Source organism: Pongo pygmaeus, chromosome 2 (genome assembly GCF_028885625.2).
Source record: "Pongo pygmaeus isolate AG05252 chromosome 2, NHGRI_mPonPyg2-v2.0_pri, whole genome shotgun sequence".
NCBI classification, from domain to species: domain Eukaryota; kingdom Metazoa; phylum Chordata; class Mammalia; order Primates; family Hominidae; genus Pongo; species Pongo pygmaeus.
The window spans coordinates 99,799,290-99,815,765 of record NC_085930.1 but is presented as its reverse complement, the minus strand read 5'-3'; the positions used below and the strand labels follow the sequence as shown (position 1 = coordinate 99,815,765).

Here is a 16,476-nt window from a genome sequence, read left to right as displayed (position 1 = left end):
GTTGACAGCTGTGCTTGGAAGGTAAAGCTGGCACCTCCCAGAGTGCAGTGGAGTTAGGAGAGCCTGGGGGCTGGGGGCTGGGGGCTGCGGGGATGGGGTCTGCACGGATGTACAGAGGTGGAGATGGAAGTGAAGGTATAGATGTGGGAGTTTGTTGTGGCTCATGCTTCTCAGATAAGAAGAGGTCTCTGGATTTTGATTGTCAAGTCTGGGGATGTGGATTGTATGAGAGAATTTTTCTTTTTTCTTTTCTTTTTAAAAATATTTTTTCCAGAGACAGGTCTTGCTCTGTCACTCAGGCTGCAGTGCAATGCTGCGATTGTAGCTCATTGCAGCCTCAAATTTCTGGGCTCAAGCAATCCTCCCACTTCACCCTCCCAAGTAGCTGGGACTACAGACATATGCCACCATGCCCAGCTAATTTTAAAAATATTTTTTGTAGAAACAGGATCTCTCTATGTTGCCTGGCTGGTCTCGGGTTCTAGCCTCAAGCTATCCTCCTGCCTTGGCTTCTCAAAGCCCCGGGATTACAAGTATGCGCCACTGCACCCGGCCAGAATTTTTTTTTTAATTGCTTATAATCCTATGCTTTATTCAGTTTATTTTAATCTTCTCCACTACTTTGATGAGGTAAGTATTCTTTGCCTCAGTTTACAGATGAGGAAATCAAGACTCAGGGAGGTTTATCAATTTTCTAAAAATTTACACAGCTAGTAAGTAGTTAAACTAGGAATTAAATCTAGATCTGTCTGTCTCCAGAGCCCAAGCTGCTTTTCTCGTCAGTTGGAAGTTGGTTCTAAGTCTGGTGAGAGGAAACCCGCTGTGGGACCCTGTCTTCCCAGCCTGGGTCTGTGCTCGTACATCCTCAGCTGCGCTATTCTCAAAGCTCTATGCTTTGTCGTTTTTTTTTCTCTTCCTGAAATTAATTACCCAATGCTCAGTGGAACAATGGGATACAGAGGCTTCAGAGAAATTGGTTTAGTTTTCCTCTTGAATCTGCTTGTGGACAAGTCTCATTCGAGCTCAGGTGGTCCTTTTGGGTCCTGTTGCTGGAGGATGGATCTCTCAATCCCTGAGCCCAGCCTTGGGATGTGGTGCTCTGCCCCTTGTTCTCCGTCAGCCATGTCTGGGTGCTCTGGGAAGGTACTTCCCACCCACTGCGCCTTTCAGTGGGCACTCCCCCTGCGGGGGGATCTCCTCTATCCCTCTCCCCTCTAGATGCAGCTCACAGGGTGGTTTGCGTGGCCTGCGAGTGGGATTTGGGCTGAATTTCCTACAGTGACTGCTTTGGGGATATGCCAGTAGGGGGTTCAATTTCAGCCCCTTCCTTGGGTCCACCTTGCTCTTCCACAGTGGGAACCCCTAGCAGCTCTGAACAGCAGATCCAGTCTCGAGCTCATTCTGGCAGTGTAACCAGGCCCTTCACACAGCAAACTGTAGTGACATGTCAGTAGCACATGCCCCACGGTTGCTGGTGCCTTCAGACGTGTTCATTTTAGGTGGTTCTGCCACCCTCCCAAGCCACACTTCATGTGCACATCTTCCTTATTTTTTCTTGAAAAACTGGAATCTGACAAGTCTAGCAGAGTGTCTTTATGAAGTGACTTCTTAAGTAGCAGTATTTGAAACCTGTCATGAAGATATGTGATGATATTGGTTTGACTCATGTGATTAAGTGATCTGTTTCATTCAGAGAGAGTGATGGCAGACAAGAGCCATGGTTTTGAAGAATACCTCTTTTTTTTTTGGAGATGGAGTCTTGCTCTTGGAGTTCAATGGCACGATCTCAGCTCACTGCAACCTCCGCCTCCTGGGTTCAAGAGATTCTCCTGCCTCAGCCTCCCAAGTAGCTGGGATTACAGGTGCACACCACTATGCCTGGCTAATTTTTGTATTTTTAGTAGAAATGGGGTTTCCCTATGTTGGCCAGGCTGGTGTTGAGCTCCTGACCTCAGATGGCCTGCCCGTCTCGGCCTCGCAATTGAAGAATACCTCTTAAAACATGTTTAAGTTTTAAAAAGATTGAAACAAAGTCTGTAACTTTTAGTATGCAACCTTCATGGATTCTCATCATTGGGAAAAATTTTCTACTGGAAGCTTTGGCGTGTCTTCGGTAGCCATGGAAACTAACCCTGCAAAGAGAGAGAAGCTCTTCTGTCCTCAAGCAAGGAGATACAGTGAAAGGAAGGCATATTTCATACTCAGATGCCTGAAATACTTTATTTCTCTGTGTGCGTGTATATATATATATGTATACATATATATTTTATATATACGTATATTATATATTAGTATATATAATATATGTATATATACATATGTTAGTATAATATATACTATATATACATAACATATATATACTATATATACATAACATATATGTTAGTATATATTATATATACTATATATACTAACATATATATGTTAGTATATATTATATATACATAACATATTTTATATATATTAAATATATGTATATATAATATATACATAACATATATTTTATATATATATTAAAAATATATATGTATATATACATATATACATATATATATATATACTTTTTTTAAGGCTTATACAAGACTCCTGCTTGTTTTTGTTTATCAATGGCACGATGGGCGTAGTTTTAGGTGATTGAAGTTACATACACACTGTGGCCAAATACACCCAGTACAAAGCCCAAACTTGAATGTCTTTGATCCTCATTAATGTAAAGTCCATGTTTGTGAAAGCAATTATTTAGATGATTTTTATCGAGCAACTACTAATGGCTGGGGTTTGTGATAAGGAACCAGTATACAAAGATAAGACAGACACAGACCCTCCTTCACAGAGCTTACAGTCTGGTAAGTTAAAGAAAATAGTGAAAAACCAATTGCAGGACTGTGAAGTAAATTCTGCAAAAGCAGGGTTCTAATCTGGGGGACTCTAAGGTAGAGAAAAGTCTTTGTGTCCTGAGCCAGCCGAGTGGGATGGTATCTGGAAGAGCAGGAGGGGTTATGCAAGCAACAGCATGCACAGTGGCCTGGTGTTGAAAGAGCTCCGTGCCTTGGAGGAACCGAGTGGGCTTTAGGATGGCTAGAGTACAGAGTTCAAGGGGGAGGAGGTCAGAAAGGAGGCAGGAGAGATCTGACATGACCAGACAGACGGTGCATTCCTTCACTCCATCCTTACCGCACTCTCCTGCTCAGGGTATGTGCCACATGTAAACAGTTAGGTTTGGTCTGTGCAGGGTGGCCCAGCTGCTAATTCCTGTGTTCTGTTCATGGTGGATAACTCAACCTAGTCATTAAAAGCTGGGAAACACCGACTCTGAAAATGATTCATCTTCCCAAAAGATGAAAACTGTTTTAAACATCATCACAGTCTTTTATGTCAATGAAAGCATCAAGAACACTGGCTGGGCACAATGGCTCACGCCTGTATTCCCAGCACTTTGGGAGGCTGAGGTGGGTGGATCCCTTGAGGCCAGAAGTTTGAGACTGCCCTGGCCAACATAGAGAAACCCTGTCTACTAAAAATACAAAAAAATTAGCTGGGCATGGTGGTGCACACCTGTAATTCCAGCTGTTTGGGAGGCTGAGGCACAAGAATCGCTTGAACCCAGGAGGTGGAGGGCATGCCACTGCACTCCAGCCTGGGCAGCAGAGCCCAGACCCTTTCTCAAAACTAAAAGTAAAAATAGAAATGTGATTGTCAAATGTCTTTCTTCAACATATTTTACTGTGTAAACAAGGGACCCCCATTTTCTCATCCTTTTTGCCCACCAGCGGTTCCCATGCATTTCTTGGCAGCTGTGTTTTGTGACTGCTGCTGGAGAATGCTGTCCCAGGCCAGCTGCCTTCCCCCCACAGACATTACCTGCAAAGGAGCAGGTCTTATTTATGGGGTGCTGCATTCCTAATCCCTCCCCACCCCACTCTGCCTATTGGTCTCATGCAGAGAGAACATCCTTTGACTATCACCAGCTTTTCATGGTTGAGGGAAAAATGGAACAAATACAATGCTTTTGATGAACTATGAGCTGAGCCAGTGCCAATGATTAAAATTTTTTTAAATTGTGAAACATCACACATTGCTGTTAATTTTTTTTTTTTTTACAAAATTCCTAGTTTCCTTGAACAGAAACTGAACCTTTGTGCTTTCCAAGAAATTATATTTAAACAAAAAAGTTCTTTGAATCAAACTACGTTTGCATTCTGTTTCATTTCCTTTATATCTGTGTTGAAGAAATAATTTAGGTCTAAAGAAGGCTGGACTCCCCTGATAAAAATCAGTGGGTTACTTCTTCAGCTTCCCCCTTCTCTTTGCCTGTGTAAGTGTTGCCTTTGTTTTTTTCTGAATTTCTGAGCCTTCCGTTTTACTAAAAATCTGAGTCCCTAGTGATTTTCTTCGCAGTTTTCAATGGAGGTTATGTTGTTCTTTGCTTTGTTTCAAGGGTTTTTTTGTTTTGTTTTGTTTTTTCGCATGTGTGTGTAAATATCGAAGTGTTTTGTTTGTTTAAATTTTATGTGGGTCTAATAAAACAGATAGCATTGCAACCCAAGAAAAAAAATCCTGTATCTAAATCAAGATGACTTCCAGTGGCCCATTTATTTTATGGGACGTTTAAGAAATAAAAGTTCCCACAGCAAACTGCGTGTCCTCTTGCATCTGCGGCAGTCCTATTCCACCTGCACCTCCGTTTGTGTGTGATAGCTGGCTGCAGCCTGGGCGTGCTGTTTCCAGTAGTGTTGGCTGAGCCGGGGTCCCAGAGATCAGGATGTCAGGGCCTGTAAATCCTGGGGCATGTGAGTGTCTGGTGGCCTCTCTGAAGAGCATGGGGCATGTGCCCAGCCCGTGGGGGCTCCACTGGGGCTCCTGAGTTGGAGGCTGGCTGGGTCTGGGGCGAGGGGTTCTCTCCCTGGAGTGGTGCTTACTGAGTGGGAGTGAGGGACAGCAGGTGGAGAGATGAGCGGAAAGGGGGCTCTCCCCTTTCTCTGTTCCTGAGTTGGGGCTCTTGGGGAAAATCAGAGTGCAGTAGTGAGCAGAGCTGTGCTTTCTGCCCTGTCCTCCCTCCCTGGTCCTGACTCATGACCTCCCGTGAGCCACAGCCCCACGGAAGGGACATGGTGTTTGGGGCCTGGTTAGTAACTCTGTTGTCCTGTTGACTGGGCGTATGATGTGGGCCAGCAACAATGCCTCGTTGAGCCTCCGTGTTGGCCTTTGTGAAATGGATGTGAAAATCCTCCTCCTGCCTCTTCCACTGAGGTTGTGAGCAGCCCAGGGGGCAGTGAATGTAAAGACATTTGGAGGACTCTAGGAACAATCTAAATAAATGAGGGGCTTTTTTTCTGTTATTATTAGAGAAGGGGACATGGCAGAGACTCAGGCTGTTTTGCCAAAACCCAGGTCACTTTCCCCAGCTGTGGAGGCTCGTATTCTGCTGAAGCTGCTGTTGGTTATTGCTGGGACCTTGGGCGATGCAGTCACAGGTGAAGGACTGCGTACAGTGGGGTGGACTCAGGCTGTGCTTGTTTCAGAGACGACTTTGGCTTGTTCTGTTGTGTTTGTCTATTCCATCTAAAGGTCTTTAGGGGGCTGGATGAGTATGGGGCGCATACCATTGTTCTGTCATCAGAGCTCCTGCAGCCATTTCTCGTGAACTCACTCAGCCCTTATGCTTCTTGGGCGTCAATGCCACCAAACTACTTGGCTGCCAGGTCCAAGAGGGTGCCAGGCTGTTAACCAGGGAAAGAAATGGACAACAAAAAAGGGACTAAGTCACAGCAGTCAAGTCCCCACGGAGGAGGTGCTGGGGAGGCTGGAGTCGCAGCAGCAGCTGAAAGGTCTTTAGAACGTGCTGTGATCTGGTGTCGCTGCCGAGTCATTAGTCCATCTCTACTGAGGATCCCTGTCTGGGGAAGTTGCTGCATCCCAGGGCAACTGTACTGAAATCAGCTGTCTTATTTCAAAGCTTGTGCCTGTGCCCTGAGACCCTCAGCAGGGCATGCTTCTTCCTTCATATGGCAGCCCGTCAGATACTAGGGACCAGCCTCTCTTCTCCATCCCTCCTTCTGCCCTGCCCAGCCCGTCCTTATTCCCTGAACAGGTGGACAAGAAATGTTCATGTGGCAGATGGGGTGTCACGGGGCCCTGACAAGGAAGGTCCACATGAGGGGAGATTATGACACTGGTGTGCTAGACCCAGGGGACTGGTGTGGAAAGGGCAGAGGTGACAGTGACCGTAGCCTGGTGGTGGTTGGGGGTCAGTGACAGGCCTCATAGGTGTTTTTCCAAATAGTCGTGTAAGAAAGTTGGGACTTCCTGAGAAGTGTGTTTTTGACCACATTTGTATTGATGTTAAATCCAGCCTATCACCCAGTGCTTACTGAATGTCTCTGGTCTTCCTCAGCACCATTTTCTTCTTATTTTCATTTTCTGTTCACATGTAACACCTGTCAAAGCTGATAGGAGTCCTATGAAATTTCTTTCTGTTCCTCCTTGCCTACAGAGAAGCAGTCCAGGTTCCTTAGTTTTGTATTTAAGCCCCTTTCTGGACTGGCAGGAAGCCTGTTTTTGTTTGTTTGTTTGTTTGATTGTTTTTGAGACAAGGTCTCTGTCACCCAGGCTGCAGTGCAGTGGTACAATCACAGCTCACTGCAGCCTCAACCTCCCAGGCTCAGGTGATCCTCCTGCCTCAGCCTCCTGAGTAGCTGAGACCGCAGGTGCATGCCATTGCACTTGGCTAACTTTAAAAAAATTATTTTGTAGAGATGGGGTCTCACTCTGTTGCCCATGCTGGTCTCAAACTCCTGGCCTCAAGCAATCCTCCCACCATCACCTCCCAAAATGTTGGTATTTCAGGCATGAGCCTCCGTGTCTGGCCTTGTAGCCTGGTTTTGATCCTCATCCTCCTGGTGTCTACCCTCTCCTTCCTCTGCTCCTGCTTTTCCTTCCAGGCATCATGTTGAGGTGCTTAGGGTAGACTCAGCAGCTGCATGGCCTTTTGTGCCCAAGTGCTGTGAGCCTCAGTGTCTATACAAGAGGGTGATAGCAGCCCCTGCCTCCCCATAGTCACTCACCAGTGGGGATGGGGTAAGGTGTTGCTCTGGGCTCTGGTTAGGATGCAATGCTGAGGGGGCCAGCTAGGGTAGGGGACACATGTATTCATGTTTTGGTGGTCAATGAGTAGAGTTTTCTGGTGAATTAGAGGCAGGCAGAATGCATTTGGATGGGGTAAGCCAGAGAATGTGTCACCAAAAGCATGAGACTTGAGCTTGGTCTTGAAAGGTGCATTGGATTCAAAGATGGGAGAAGGCTGCTCAAGTGGTTGGAATTATGTAGACAAAAGCTCACCGGGTTGCAGAATTGAGAAGAGTGTGGCCAGAGTATAAGATGTGCATTTATAGGATGGGTGAGTAAGACTGGAATAGCACTTGGGAGAAAGCTGGAAGGCCTTGAGTGGCAGGTAGAAGCATCTGACCTTGATCCTTGAGGGAGGCAACGAGGAGCTGTGAGGCATTCTGAGTAGGATGCCACCAGGGGGAAGTCCAGGTCTGCAGTAGTCACCTGGAGCAGAGAGGGAAGCAAGCTCTGATGAAATGCTCTGGCCACAGCTCCTGTGGCTGCCCAGGGAATGGGTGTGTGCAGACTGGCCTGCATAAGACACTTTGCAGCTGTCCTGTTAGGCTGTTAGGGAGATTCCTTACTGAGTAATTGCTTCTCAACCAGGAGATAAAAGGGAATATCTTAATGACCTAGAGATAGAAGATCTACCACATGAGGCCTGAACACAATAAGGGAAAATGGCGAGCTGGCGGTGGAGGCTGCTCCAGATGGTATGTCTAGGTTTGGGCACACTCATTTCATGCTTCTGGGCGATCCCAGCAATCGTGGGCTTTCTGTCCTATAGGGGCATATTCTGGCCTCCTGAAGGAGTAGGAGTAGGGCTTGTTTTGTTGGATACAATTTTTTGTACATAGCCTTCCTGCATGCCTATATGAAGTGGCGCCAAGGGGAAATAGAGACATGGGAAGAAATACATGAGAAATGGACAACATTGTCCCTTCCTGCCTGCAAGGCATTTCAGCTGGTAAGCTGAAATGAATATGTAATAACATGCATTTGAATTTGGTTAGTAGTAGAGTTATATCTTCTAAGCATTCAAATTTTTTTCTATTTGGAAATAATTTCAAATATATAGAACAACCCCAAGAATAGAAATAGCACAGTGAATAATCCATGTACCCCTTACCCCAGTTCACCTAATATTAAATTTTACTTCATTTACTTTTTCATTTGTTATCTATCCATAAGGGATGTGGACTGATTTTTAAGAATATGTTGTAATTTATTACTGTCCTTAGTTATTTCAGTGCTCAAATTTCCTAAGATTTGGCTAGTAGGAGCTACTTCTCTAGCTCCTGTATCCTTATGATATATCTCCATAATGTGTTTTGGTTTGTTTTTGTTTTTGAGCACTTCCTTATTTTCTTCATCTTGTACCTACCCTACCCTTGCCCTGGAATCACCCACTTCTCCAAAGTACCCTGGTTCCTTTTAATGGGGAATGTTATTAGAGACCAAGATGTGGGTACCAGGTGTGCTTGTACCTGCCAGAGCATCTTTGCTTCTAAATCCTTTCAACAGGCAGACCTAGGAAATATATGCATTTCTGTACACATATTCGTACACATACTTACTTACATTGATACATACACATACTCACATATCAGCCTCTTTTAAAAATCAGACATTGGAAATCAGACTTTAAAATAAACATCTTTTAGAAATCATCAGTTCACACCTATACCTTCAATTCCAGTCCATCCCCAGAGGGTTCTTCTCTGTTCCATGTTTCTGTGTCCCTCCTTCCACAGCAAGAACTCTGGCTCCCAGCAACATTAGCACATGTACTCACTCGCTAAATCCTGTAATATGTCTAAGATAGTTTCAGAATGGTCTCATCCACATCCCTACAAAAAACAAAGCTACTGAAAAGAGTTCAGCATTTGTTTGTAGTTCATCCCTCACTCCAATCCTGCCCAAGACTGAGAGCATGTCGTCAAATATTCATGAGCTATTTGAATTAGTTTTGTCTTTCTCCTTCAGTCTGGTTATGGTATTCATTTGAATTACAGATTTGTTTGTTTCAAATCACTTTCAGTTTAGGGGTATTTTCCCTTCATCTCATCCTTACGGACTTAATTTTTAAAAATATAAGGTGAAGAACATTAACATGGTTCCCAACGTCAAAACTATAGAAAAAGATATACTTAAGAGTGTCACCCCAACGTTGATTCCTTTGGCCTAATTCATTCCCATCCCTTGTTTTCTGCTCTTTCTTTTAGATACATCTGAGAGTAATATGCTCCTTTTATTTCCCAGTTTTTTGTGTGTAAAGGGTAGCACACTATATTTGCTTTTCTTTTTTTTTTTTTTTCATCCAGGCACTTTTTATTTATCTTTTGATCAGACACACCATAACCAAAATTCTGGTTTGGAACAAGAAGGCTCCTAGCATATAACCATTGTTGGATTTTTAGTCACTTGCAAAAGTCTGTTGGTTTCTACCAATAGCTTTATTAAATAAGCTTTGTAAAACAATCTCTTAGGAATAGGATTCTTGGAATATGATGAATTCTTATGCAAAGTAGAGTAACCTTTTTTCCATCATTGCAAAGTTTTATAGAAGGTGCCTCGGACTTGAGGTGTGATTTTCAGGATCAGAGGGTCAGTTGTGATGGGAATGGGTTATTCTCAACTGAGCAGATAGTGTACAGGATTGGCAGTGGGTTTGCCAGCTCATTGTGGTCACTCTGAGCCTTGGGACCCATGTGTCCTTCTATGTGTCTCCCAATCCTGATGGGTTTGTGGCAGCTCAGAGCCCATTCACAGCTAGTGCTAATTTTTCTCCTTTTGATAATTTGAGAAAGCTCTTCCATTTGCCTTTTAAATGTCTCTCTTATATCTGGATTCAACAACTATTATACATTTGAACTTCACGTTGATACCACTCTTTGTGTTTTCAAAGCCTTACTGAAAGTCTTGCTTAATTCCTGTGAAACAGAAGAACGGGTATTGTTGTGTCTGTTTGTAAGTGAGGAAACTGAAACTCAGAACACAACAGTGACAGAGCTAGTACTAGAAGCCAAGTCTTCAGACGAAGAGCCCAGAGTAGTGTCGGAGGGCCAAGGCTTTATCTGGGTTTACCACAGGGACTCTACCTTCCTGCCCCCTTCCTCCATCCTGCCCTGTGGCCAACAGATTTCTACTGCATAAACCTCACCTCTGTCCACATCAATAAATAATGCCTTCCTGCTAAATATTCAGCCATTCAGAACGTCTAAAATCAGTTCAGAGGGTCTATATCAGCAGCTTTGTTATATGAGCTTTTGTAATAGTGACCATCAGTGAGTGGGCCATAAACCAGGACTTGGTAGGGTTTTTTACTCTTAGGAATTTTAGTCAGAGTAGAGTTTTACTTATGCCTGCTTAACTGTGTCTCAGCAGTGGAAAATGTACAACAGTGATGCAGCTTGTTAGAAACAGGATTTGTATATTTGTAATGTTAAAAAGGCATAAAATATTACAAAAGAAAATTATGAAGATAGTAAAAGAGTTACCCTGAGAAGCTTAAGGACATTCATTTTATAATGTATGTAATTATACATTATAAAATGTATATAATTATATAATTATATAATTTTATAATTATAAAATATAAAATAAAATATAATAATATAATTATAATACATTATAAAATGTATATAATGTATGTAATTATACATTATAGAATGAATGTCCTTAAGCTTCCCAGGGGGTAACTCTTTTACTATCTTCATAATTTTTTCCCAAGAACCCATATATGATATGGACCCAAAGTAAGAATACCTTGTTTGTATGTAACCATCTGAATTTAGTATGCTAAGTTCGGAATCAAAACATGCAAACAGATTTGTACTAGGATACTTTTTTGGTGAATAATAGAACTGAAGGTCTACTTTTCTTTGAGGTGTATTTAAGAAAACAGATTATATAATTCATTTTCCTGCAGACACATGACATTCCAAGCCCTCTTATTGTTGCTCAGGGATGTGATTCTGGATTGAGTGTGACTTTTTCAGAGTTCAAAGAGTCATTTGGTGAATTTACCTAGAGCTGAGTTATGTATTTCCCATGTGTCAGGAAACCCCAGAGGCCTAGAAACCCCAAACCATTCTCAGGGTGTGGTACATGTGAATGGTTAGACACTGGAGTCCTTACTTCTTTGAGACAACAGGTGTTCTTTGGGCTGGGAGGTCAGAGCACGTGTCTGGTCTGGGCTCAGATCGGCTCCTGCTCACTCTCTAGATCCACAAAGCCTGGCCTCCTTCCTTATTCACAGGGGGTGGAGTGGAGACTGACAGCCCTAACAGGACCAAGGATGGGTTCCAGGGAGTCTGAAAAGTGGGGTGATTTAGGAGCAATGAGAAGGATCCTTTCTTTTTCTTTCTTTTCTTTTTTTTTTTTTTTGAGATGGAGTCTTGCTCTGTTGCCCAGGCTGGGGTGCAATGGCACAATCTCAGCTCACTGCAACCTCTGTCTGAGTGGGATTCTTTCTAACTGTGGACAGAGAGTGGCACTTGGTGAGAATTCCAGTTTCTTATCTGAAGTATTAGTGTCACTGGGTGTGCAAGCATCTGTTCAGCCCCTCGACAGCCTAGAGTTAAGGGACGGGTGTGAATATGGGGTTAGTTTTGTTGTTGTTGTTATTGTTTTTTTTTTTTTTTTTTGGAGACGGCGTCTCGCTCTCTTGCCCAGGCTGGAATGCAGCGGCACGAACTTGGCTCACTGCAACCTCTGCCTCCCAGGTTCAAGCAATTCTCCTGCCTCAGCCTCCTGAGTAGCTGGGACTACATGCATGCACCACCATGCCCAGCTAATTCTTTTTATTTTAGTAGAGATGGGGTTTCACCATGTTGACCAGGCTGGTCTCAAACTCCTGACCTCATGATCTGCCCACCTCGGCTTCCCAAAGTGCTGGGATTACAGGCGTGAGCCACCGTGCCTGGCTGGGGTTAGCTTTATGAAAGCAGGTCACTTCCCCATTCGTAGGTTGGGTTGGGTTGGGTTGGGTTGGGTTATTGAGGTAGGACCCTGAAAGAGACATGCTAGCTTTGACTCGGAACAAAGGCAAAAAGGCAGACAGAAGTAACCTGTGTCAGAATCTCAAGGTCTGTGTGCAGAAACTGCATTGCTGTAACCTCACCTGCTTCCTTAGCAGCTTTTTACTAAGCCTCTAACTCACATATCTTGGCTCCTATAACAACTCACGGTTGGAGATGCAGATGGTTCCTCGTACATAAAAATTGGGTAATCGTCCACCTGACTCTCAGGCTTGCCTGAGTGAGTGTGGGGTTTTGTATATATGCATAGATAGAGGCTTGAACACATGGTGAAAAGTAGCATAAAAACCCCACAGTTGGGAACATTTACCTGTCTGCCAGATCTTTTCCAGGGCAGGTGTTCATATAAATGGGCAGCAAATCATATGCCTCTTCCCCTCCTGCAGGGAAGACTTTTGGGGAAGACCATGACAAGTGGCAGGGGTTAAGAAAAACAATAATGCTTCATCAATGCTCGAGTTCCCATCTGGGAAGGGAGAACTGGGTTGTGGAGGGGGTGGGGACTGCCCTGACTCCATGCACTGCTCTGGCCCGAACCTGCAGGTGATGGGTAGAGGAGCCTAGTGTGGGCACCAGCAAGGACTGCTGCCTGCTCAGAGCTCTTGGTTTGAACAAAAGGGGTAGCACACAATATTAATGCAAAGTTTGTCCAAAAGCATTGAAGAAGCTCTAAACTTGGTTCTCTTTGACCACAGCTTGGCCCATTTGGGTCCCTCCTCTTTGAGGAGGCTCTGGGGAAAGTGGGGTATCTCTGAGTTCAGGCCCCTTGTTGGGGGGAGTCAGAGGCCTGCCATGACAGCACATGGTGTTTTGGGCCTAGGCCCCTTGAGATCGCTGTCATCTGAGGGGAGTTCATTTTCTAAGAAATGATGCATGTGTGTTGGTGTGGGCTCTGTGACTTTGACCCCCACAGTCTTGCTTTGGAAGACACTGTCTTCTGTCCTGTCCAAGTGTGTGGCTCCATTGTTGTGCTCATGTGACTGTACTCAGTGCTGTGTGTCCTGCCACAAGACTGTTGTGCAGCAGGGCAGTGGCTCAGGATGCAGGTCCCCAAGGATGTCCTGATATGTGCTTGTCTTCTTTGCCTCCTTCAGAGAATTCTCAAAGGAAAGAGAGAAGGCGAAAGCGCGGGGAGATTTCCAGAAGCTCCGGGAGAAGCAGCAGCTGGAGGAGGATCTAAAGGGCTACTTGGATTGGATCACCCAAGCTGAGGACATCGATCCCGAGAACGAGGAAGAAGGAGGAGAGGAAGGCAAACGAAATAGTATGTAACGCCTTTCCTGCCCCTGGCTAGACAGACCCAGTGTGCGGTTCAGATGCCTAGCAGCAGGCCTTCCTCGACTCTGATCAGGCTGTGAGTGGGACAGCCTTCTTCCAGCCATCTGGTCCCTTCTGCCTGCACACATCACGGAGAGAACAGGCGCATTGGTGCTGACTCTGGATTTCTGCCTGAGGTTTGGGGTTTAGAGTTGTATTTGATAAGGTGGCTTTATAGCCAAGGAGGGTCAAACAGACCCACTGTTGGCCTGGGAAATTCAGCAAGCGCATTTCTGTGTGGGCACAGGGGTGATGAGACACATATTCTTGTACCACAGGAGAAGAAGCTGTGGTTTCCCTCACCTCAAAGTGAACAGTGTTATTGGACAAGAATTTGAAGTGCAGGGTTCCTCTTGACTCTTACTGTTAGGCCACCTGACATGGCTCCTACATGTGCTATTCATATGAAGCCATATGCTTAGTCCATCAAGGGCTGGGAGGAAACCGGCTCACCATTCTAGGCAGGTATTAAAGGGCATGTGAGTCAGTGACAGCTGCTTTGCTGTCACCCACCGACACCCCACACTGTGACACTAAGCACCCTAGAGCACTTCCTGCAGGAGGCAAGGCCTGAGAACTCAGTCAATCACTGACATTGCCATTGTCAACCATGCTATCTCTTTCACTGCATACTTTTCCCATAGATGCACTCTTATTCTTTCTGGGGCCCTTTGTGCCTCGGGTCAGAGTGGAAACTGGAATCCAGCAGTGCATTTGACTGACATGTCTGTGACTTGCTTCAAATCTGGAAGAGCTGGATAGGAAGGACCAAGAACATACTTCAAGGGCACATGTCCATTGAGAGGCCTGGGGACCCGAGGCTGGCCCTACGTTGTAGAAGACAGCCGAGCAAGTCCCTGCTTGAGCAGAGCGCCTTGGATGTTTTGCTCTCAGCAAGGCCTGTTGCTGGGTACAGGGGAAACCCGGAGCTGGAGAGCATGTGGAGTGCTGCCTCCTAGGGAGAGACAGGCCTGCTCACACTAAATGCAGCCCTGGGGAGCAGAGCTGCAGGGCACACATAGAGGGCAGGCACGTGCTGCGGGAGCCGAGGAAGGATCGAGGACAGGGCTGGGGGGAGTATTTGGCCTGGGCCCCGAAGGATGGATGGATCGCAGGTGTGACCATTCAGTGTCAGAAGAAGCACCCTGACCCAGGGCACTGGCGTGAGGGAGGCATGGAGGTGGACAAAGGCCAGGTTTCAGGGAGGAAGCAGTGGGCCCTTCAGCTGGAGCACAGAGGGTATGAAGGTCGGGGTGAGCTGCCATAGGAAGGGTGGGTGAGGTGCAATTGTGCTTCTTCTGGAGGTTGTGGAGTGTGTAAGTGGGGGCTGAGAGACCCCTGGTGGAGGGGCTTCCTGTCTGAGAGGGCCCTTACCTTTCTTCAAGCCTGGGCTCTGTGCCTCCATGGGGAGGGAGTGTGTTCCGTGATCTCAGATGCCCCGGCTGATGCAAACCCATGTGCTGACTGGGAGTGGGCAAGGTCAGGCCTCTCTTCTGTCCCTCCCTGCTTCTTGCCAGGCTCAGGAAGGGGCCGGGACTTCAGCACCTGAGGATCAGAAGACTGAGGGAGGGTTTCTAGAGCTAACTGTTTGCTGAATGCAAGTTCAGAGTTTATAAATAGACATTCATTTGAGTCTCAGACTCAGCCATGTGCCTATGAAGTGATCAGATGTAAGAGTGTCTGCCTGACCTCTGCACAGCTCTCCCCTTGGCAGTCAAGCCAACCTGAACCCCATGGCTTCTGCACCTGCAGTATTGCTGGCAACAGGCCATGTAGGTGCAGCTTGGAGATGCCTGCACAGCTCTTTTCCCCTTCACTTGCAAACTGTAACTCGGATGCTGACCTGCCTCATCTCTCCTAAACCCAACATGTTATTTGTAAATGAGAGGAGGTATGGCCCCTTTTTTCTCCGCAGAGTATCTTTCTTTGCTAGTTTAGCTGTGTCCCCCAGGGAGCTGAGTGAGGCCTTCTTACAGGCCAGTGGCCTTTCCTCTGTTTATTTCTCCTTCTCTAGAAGTAGACAAGGATTTGTGTTCTAGTGTTGCTAACATCAGTCATGGTAGAGTTGTTTATAGGGCCTATGATTTGAGAATTAAGGGTTTTCATTGGATTTAAGGTGATATCTTGAGGGTTAACCATTTTATCTCAGCCCAGCATTTCCTATGACCTATCACTGTAAAAACCTGATGATGACAGAAATCAATGACTCTGCCTTTCAGAGAACTTGCCATGAGGGGAAGATGGAGAAGGAGTGGCTTAGTGTGAGAAGCTGATGCCATTGTTAAGGCCCAGCACTCTGCTGTGTGAGCCCGGGAGGGTGCGGTGATTCTGGCTGGTGGGAGTGGGCGGGCTGGGGCGATGTGAAGAAGGCTCCGTGGGAGGAGCAGCCCTGGGCGGCAAAGGGTGGGGGTGGGGGCTTTTTCAAGCTGGGGAAATGGCACAAACGAGGTGTGCGAAGTGACAAATATTCAGGGCCCTTAAATGCATTGCTCAGTAATATAATCTAGGAAAGAAACAAAACTCGTTTAAAAGCCTCGTAGATCTTCAGAATTCACTCTCACTGGGGCTCCCAAGCCCATAAAGCTGCACTGTGTCTTGGGAACATCAGCAGTATTGTTTCTGCTATGCACCGTGATGTGTGACTCCAAATGATTAACTAGCTTAACATTTGATCCAGAATAGCAAATATTTCTGTGGTGCACCCTTGTTCTTTATGGAGCTCATTTTGCCAGGTGCTGGGGTTTCCTGTAGAGTGAGGCTCACGGTGCTTCCCGAGTCGTCAGATTTCCAGAGCCTTGATGATGAGGGTTTTAAATAAAGACAGAAATCTTGGCTGTGGAGGCCGTGATGGGATTTAACTGACTTGAGAGCATCAAGTCTCCTCCTCCTCTGAGGAGAGAACCTCTCTGATCACAGACCTCAGCAGCCCAGACCCTCTGGAGGAGACAGCACTGTTGAGGTTTCCCTGGGGCCTCCTGTGGCTGCCAGCCATTTTCTTCCTGTCACAGCC

The 16,476-nt window shown here is 45.8% G+C and overlaps 1 protein-coding gene across 4 annotated transcripts in view; it reads left to right on the top strand.

The window, feature by feature from the left end:
* Positions 1 to 16,476, top strand: part of CACNA1D (calcium voltage-gated channel subunit alpha1 D) — a 330,171-nt gene that overhangs the window by 202,428 nt on the left and 111,267 nt on the right. For all 4 annotated transcript variants that reach the window (XM_054483847.1, XM_054483848.2, XM_054483846.2 and 1 more), the window contains exon 9: positions 13,244 to 13,413. In XM_054483847.1, coding sequence (XP_054339822.1) covers positions 13,244 to 13,413 — 170 coding nt within the window. The remainder of the gene's footprint in view (positions 1 to 13,243; positions 13,414 to 16,476) is intronic.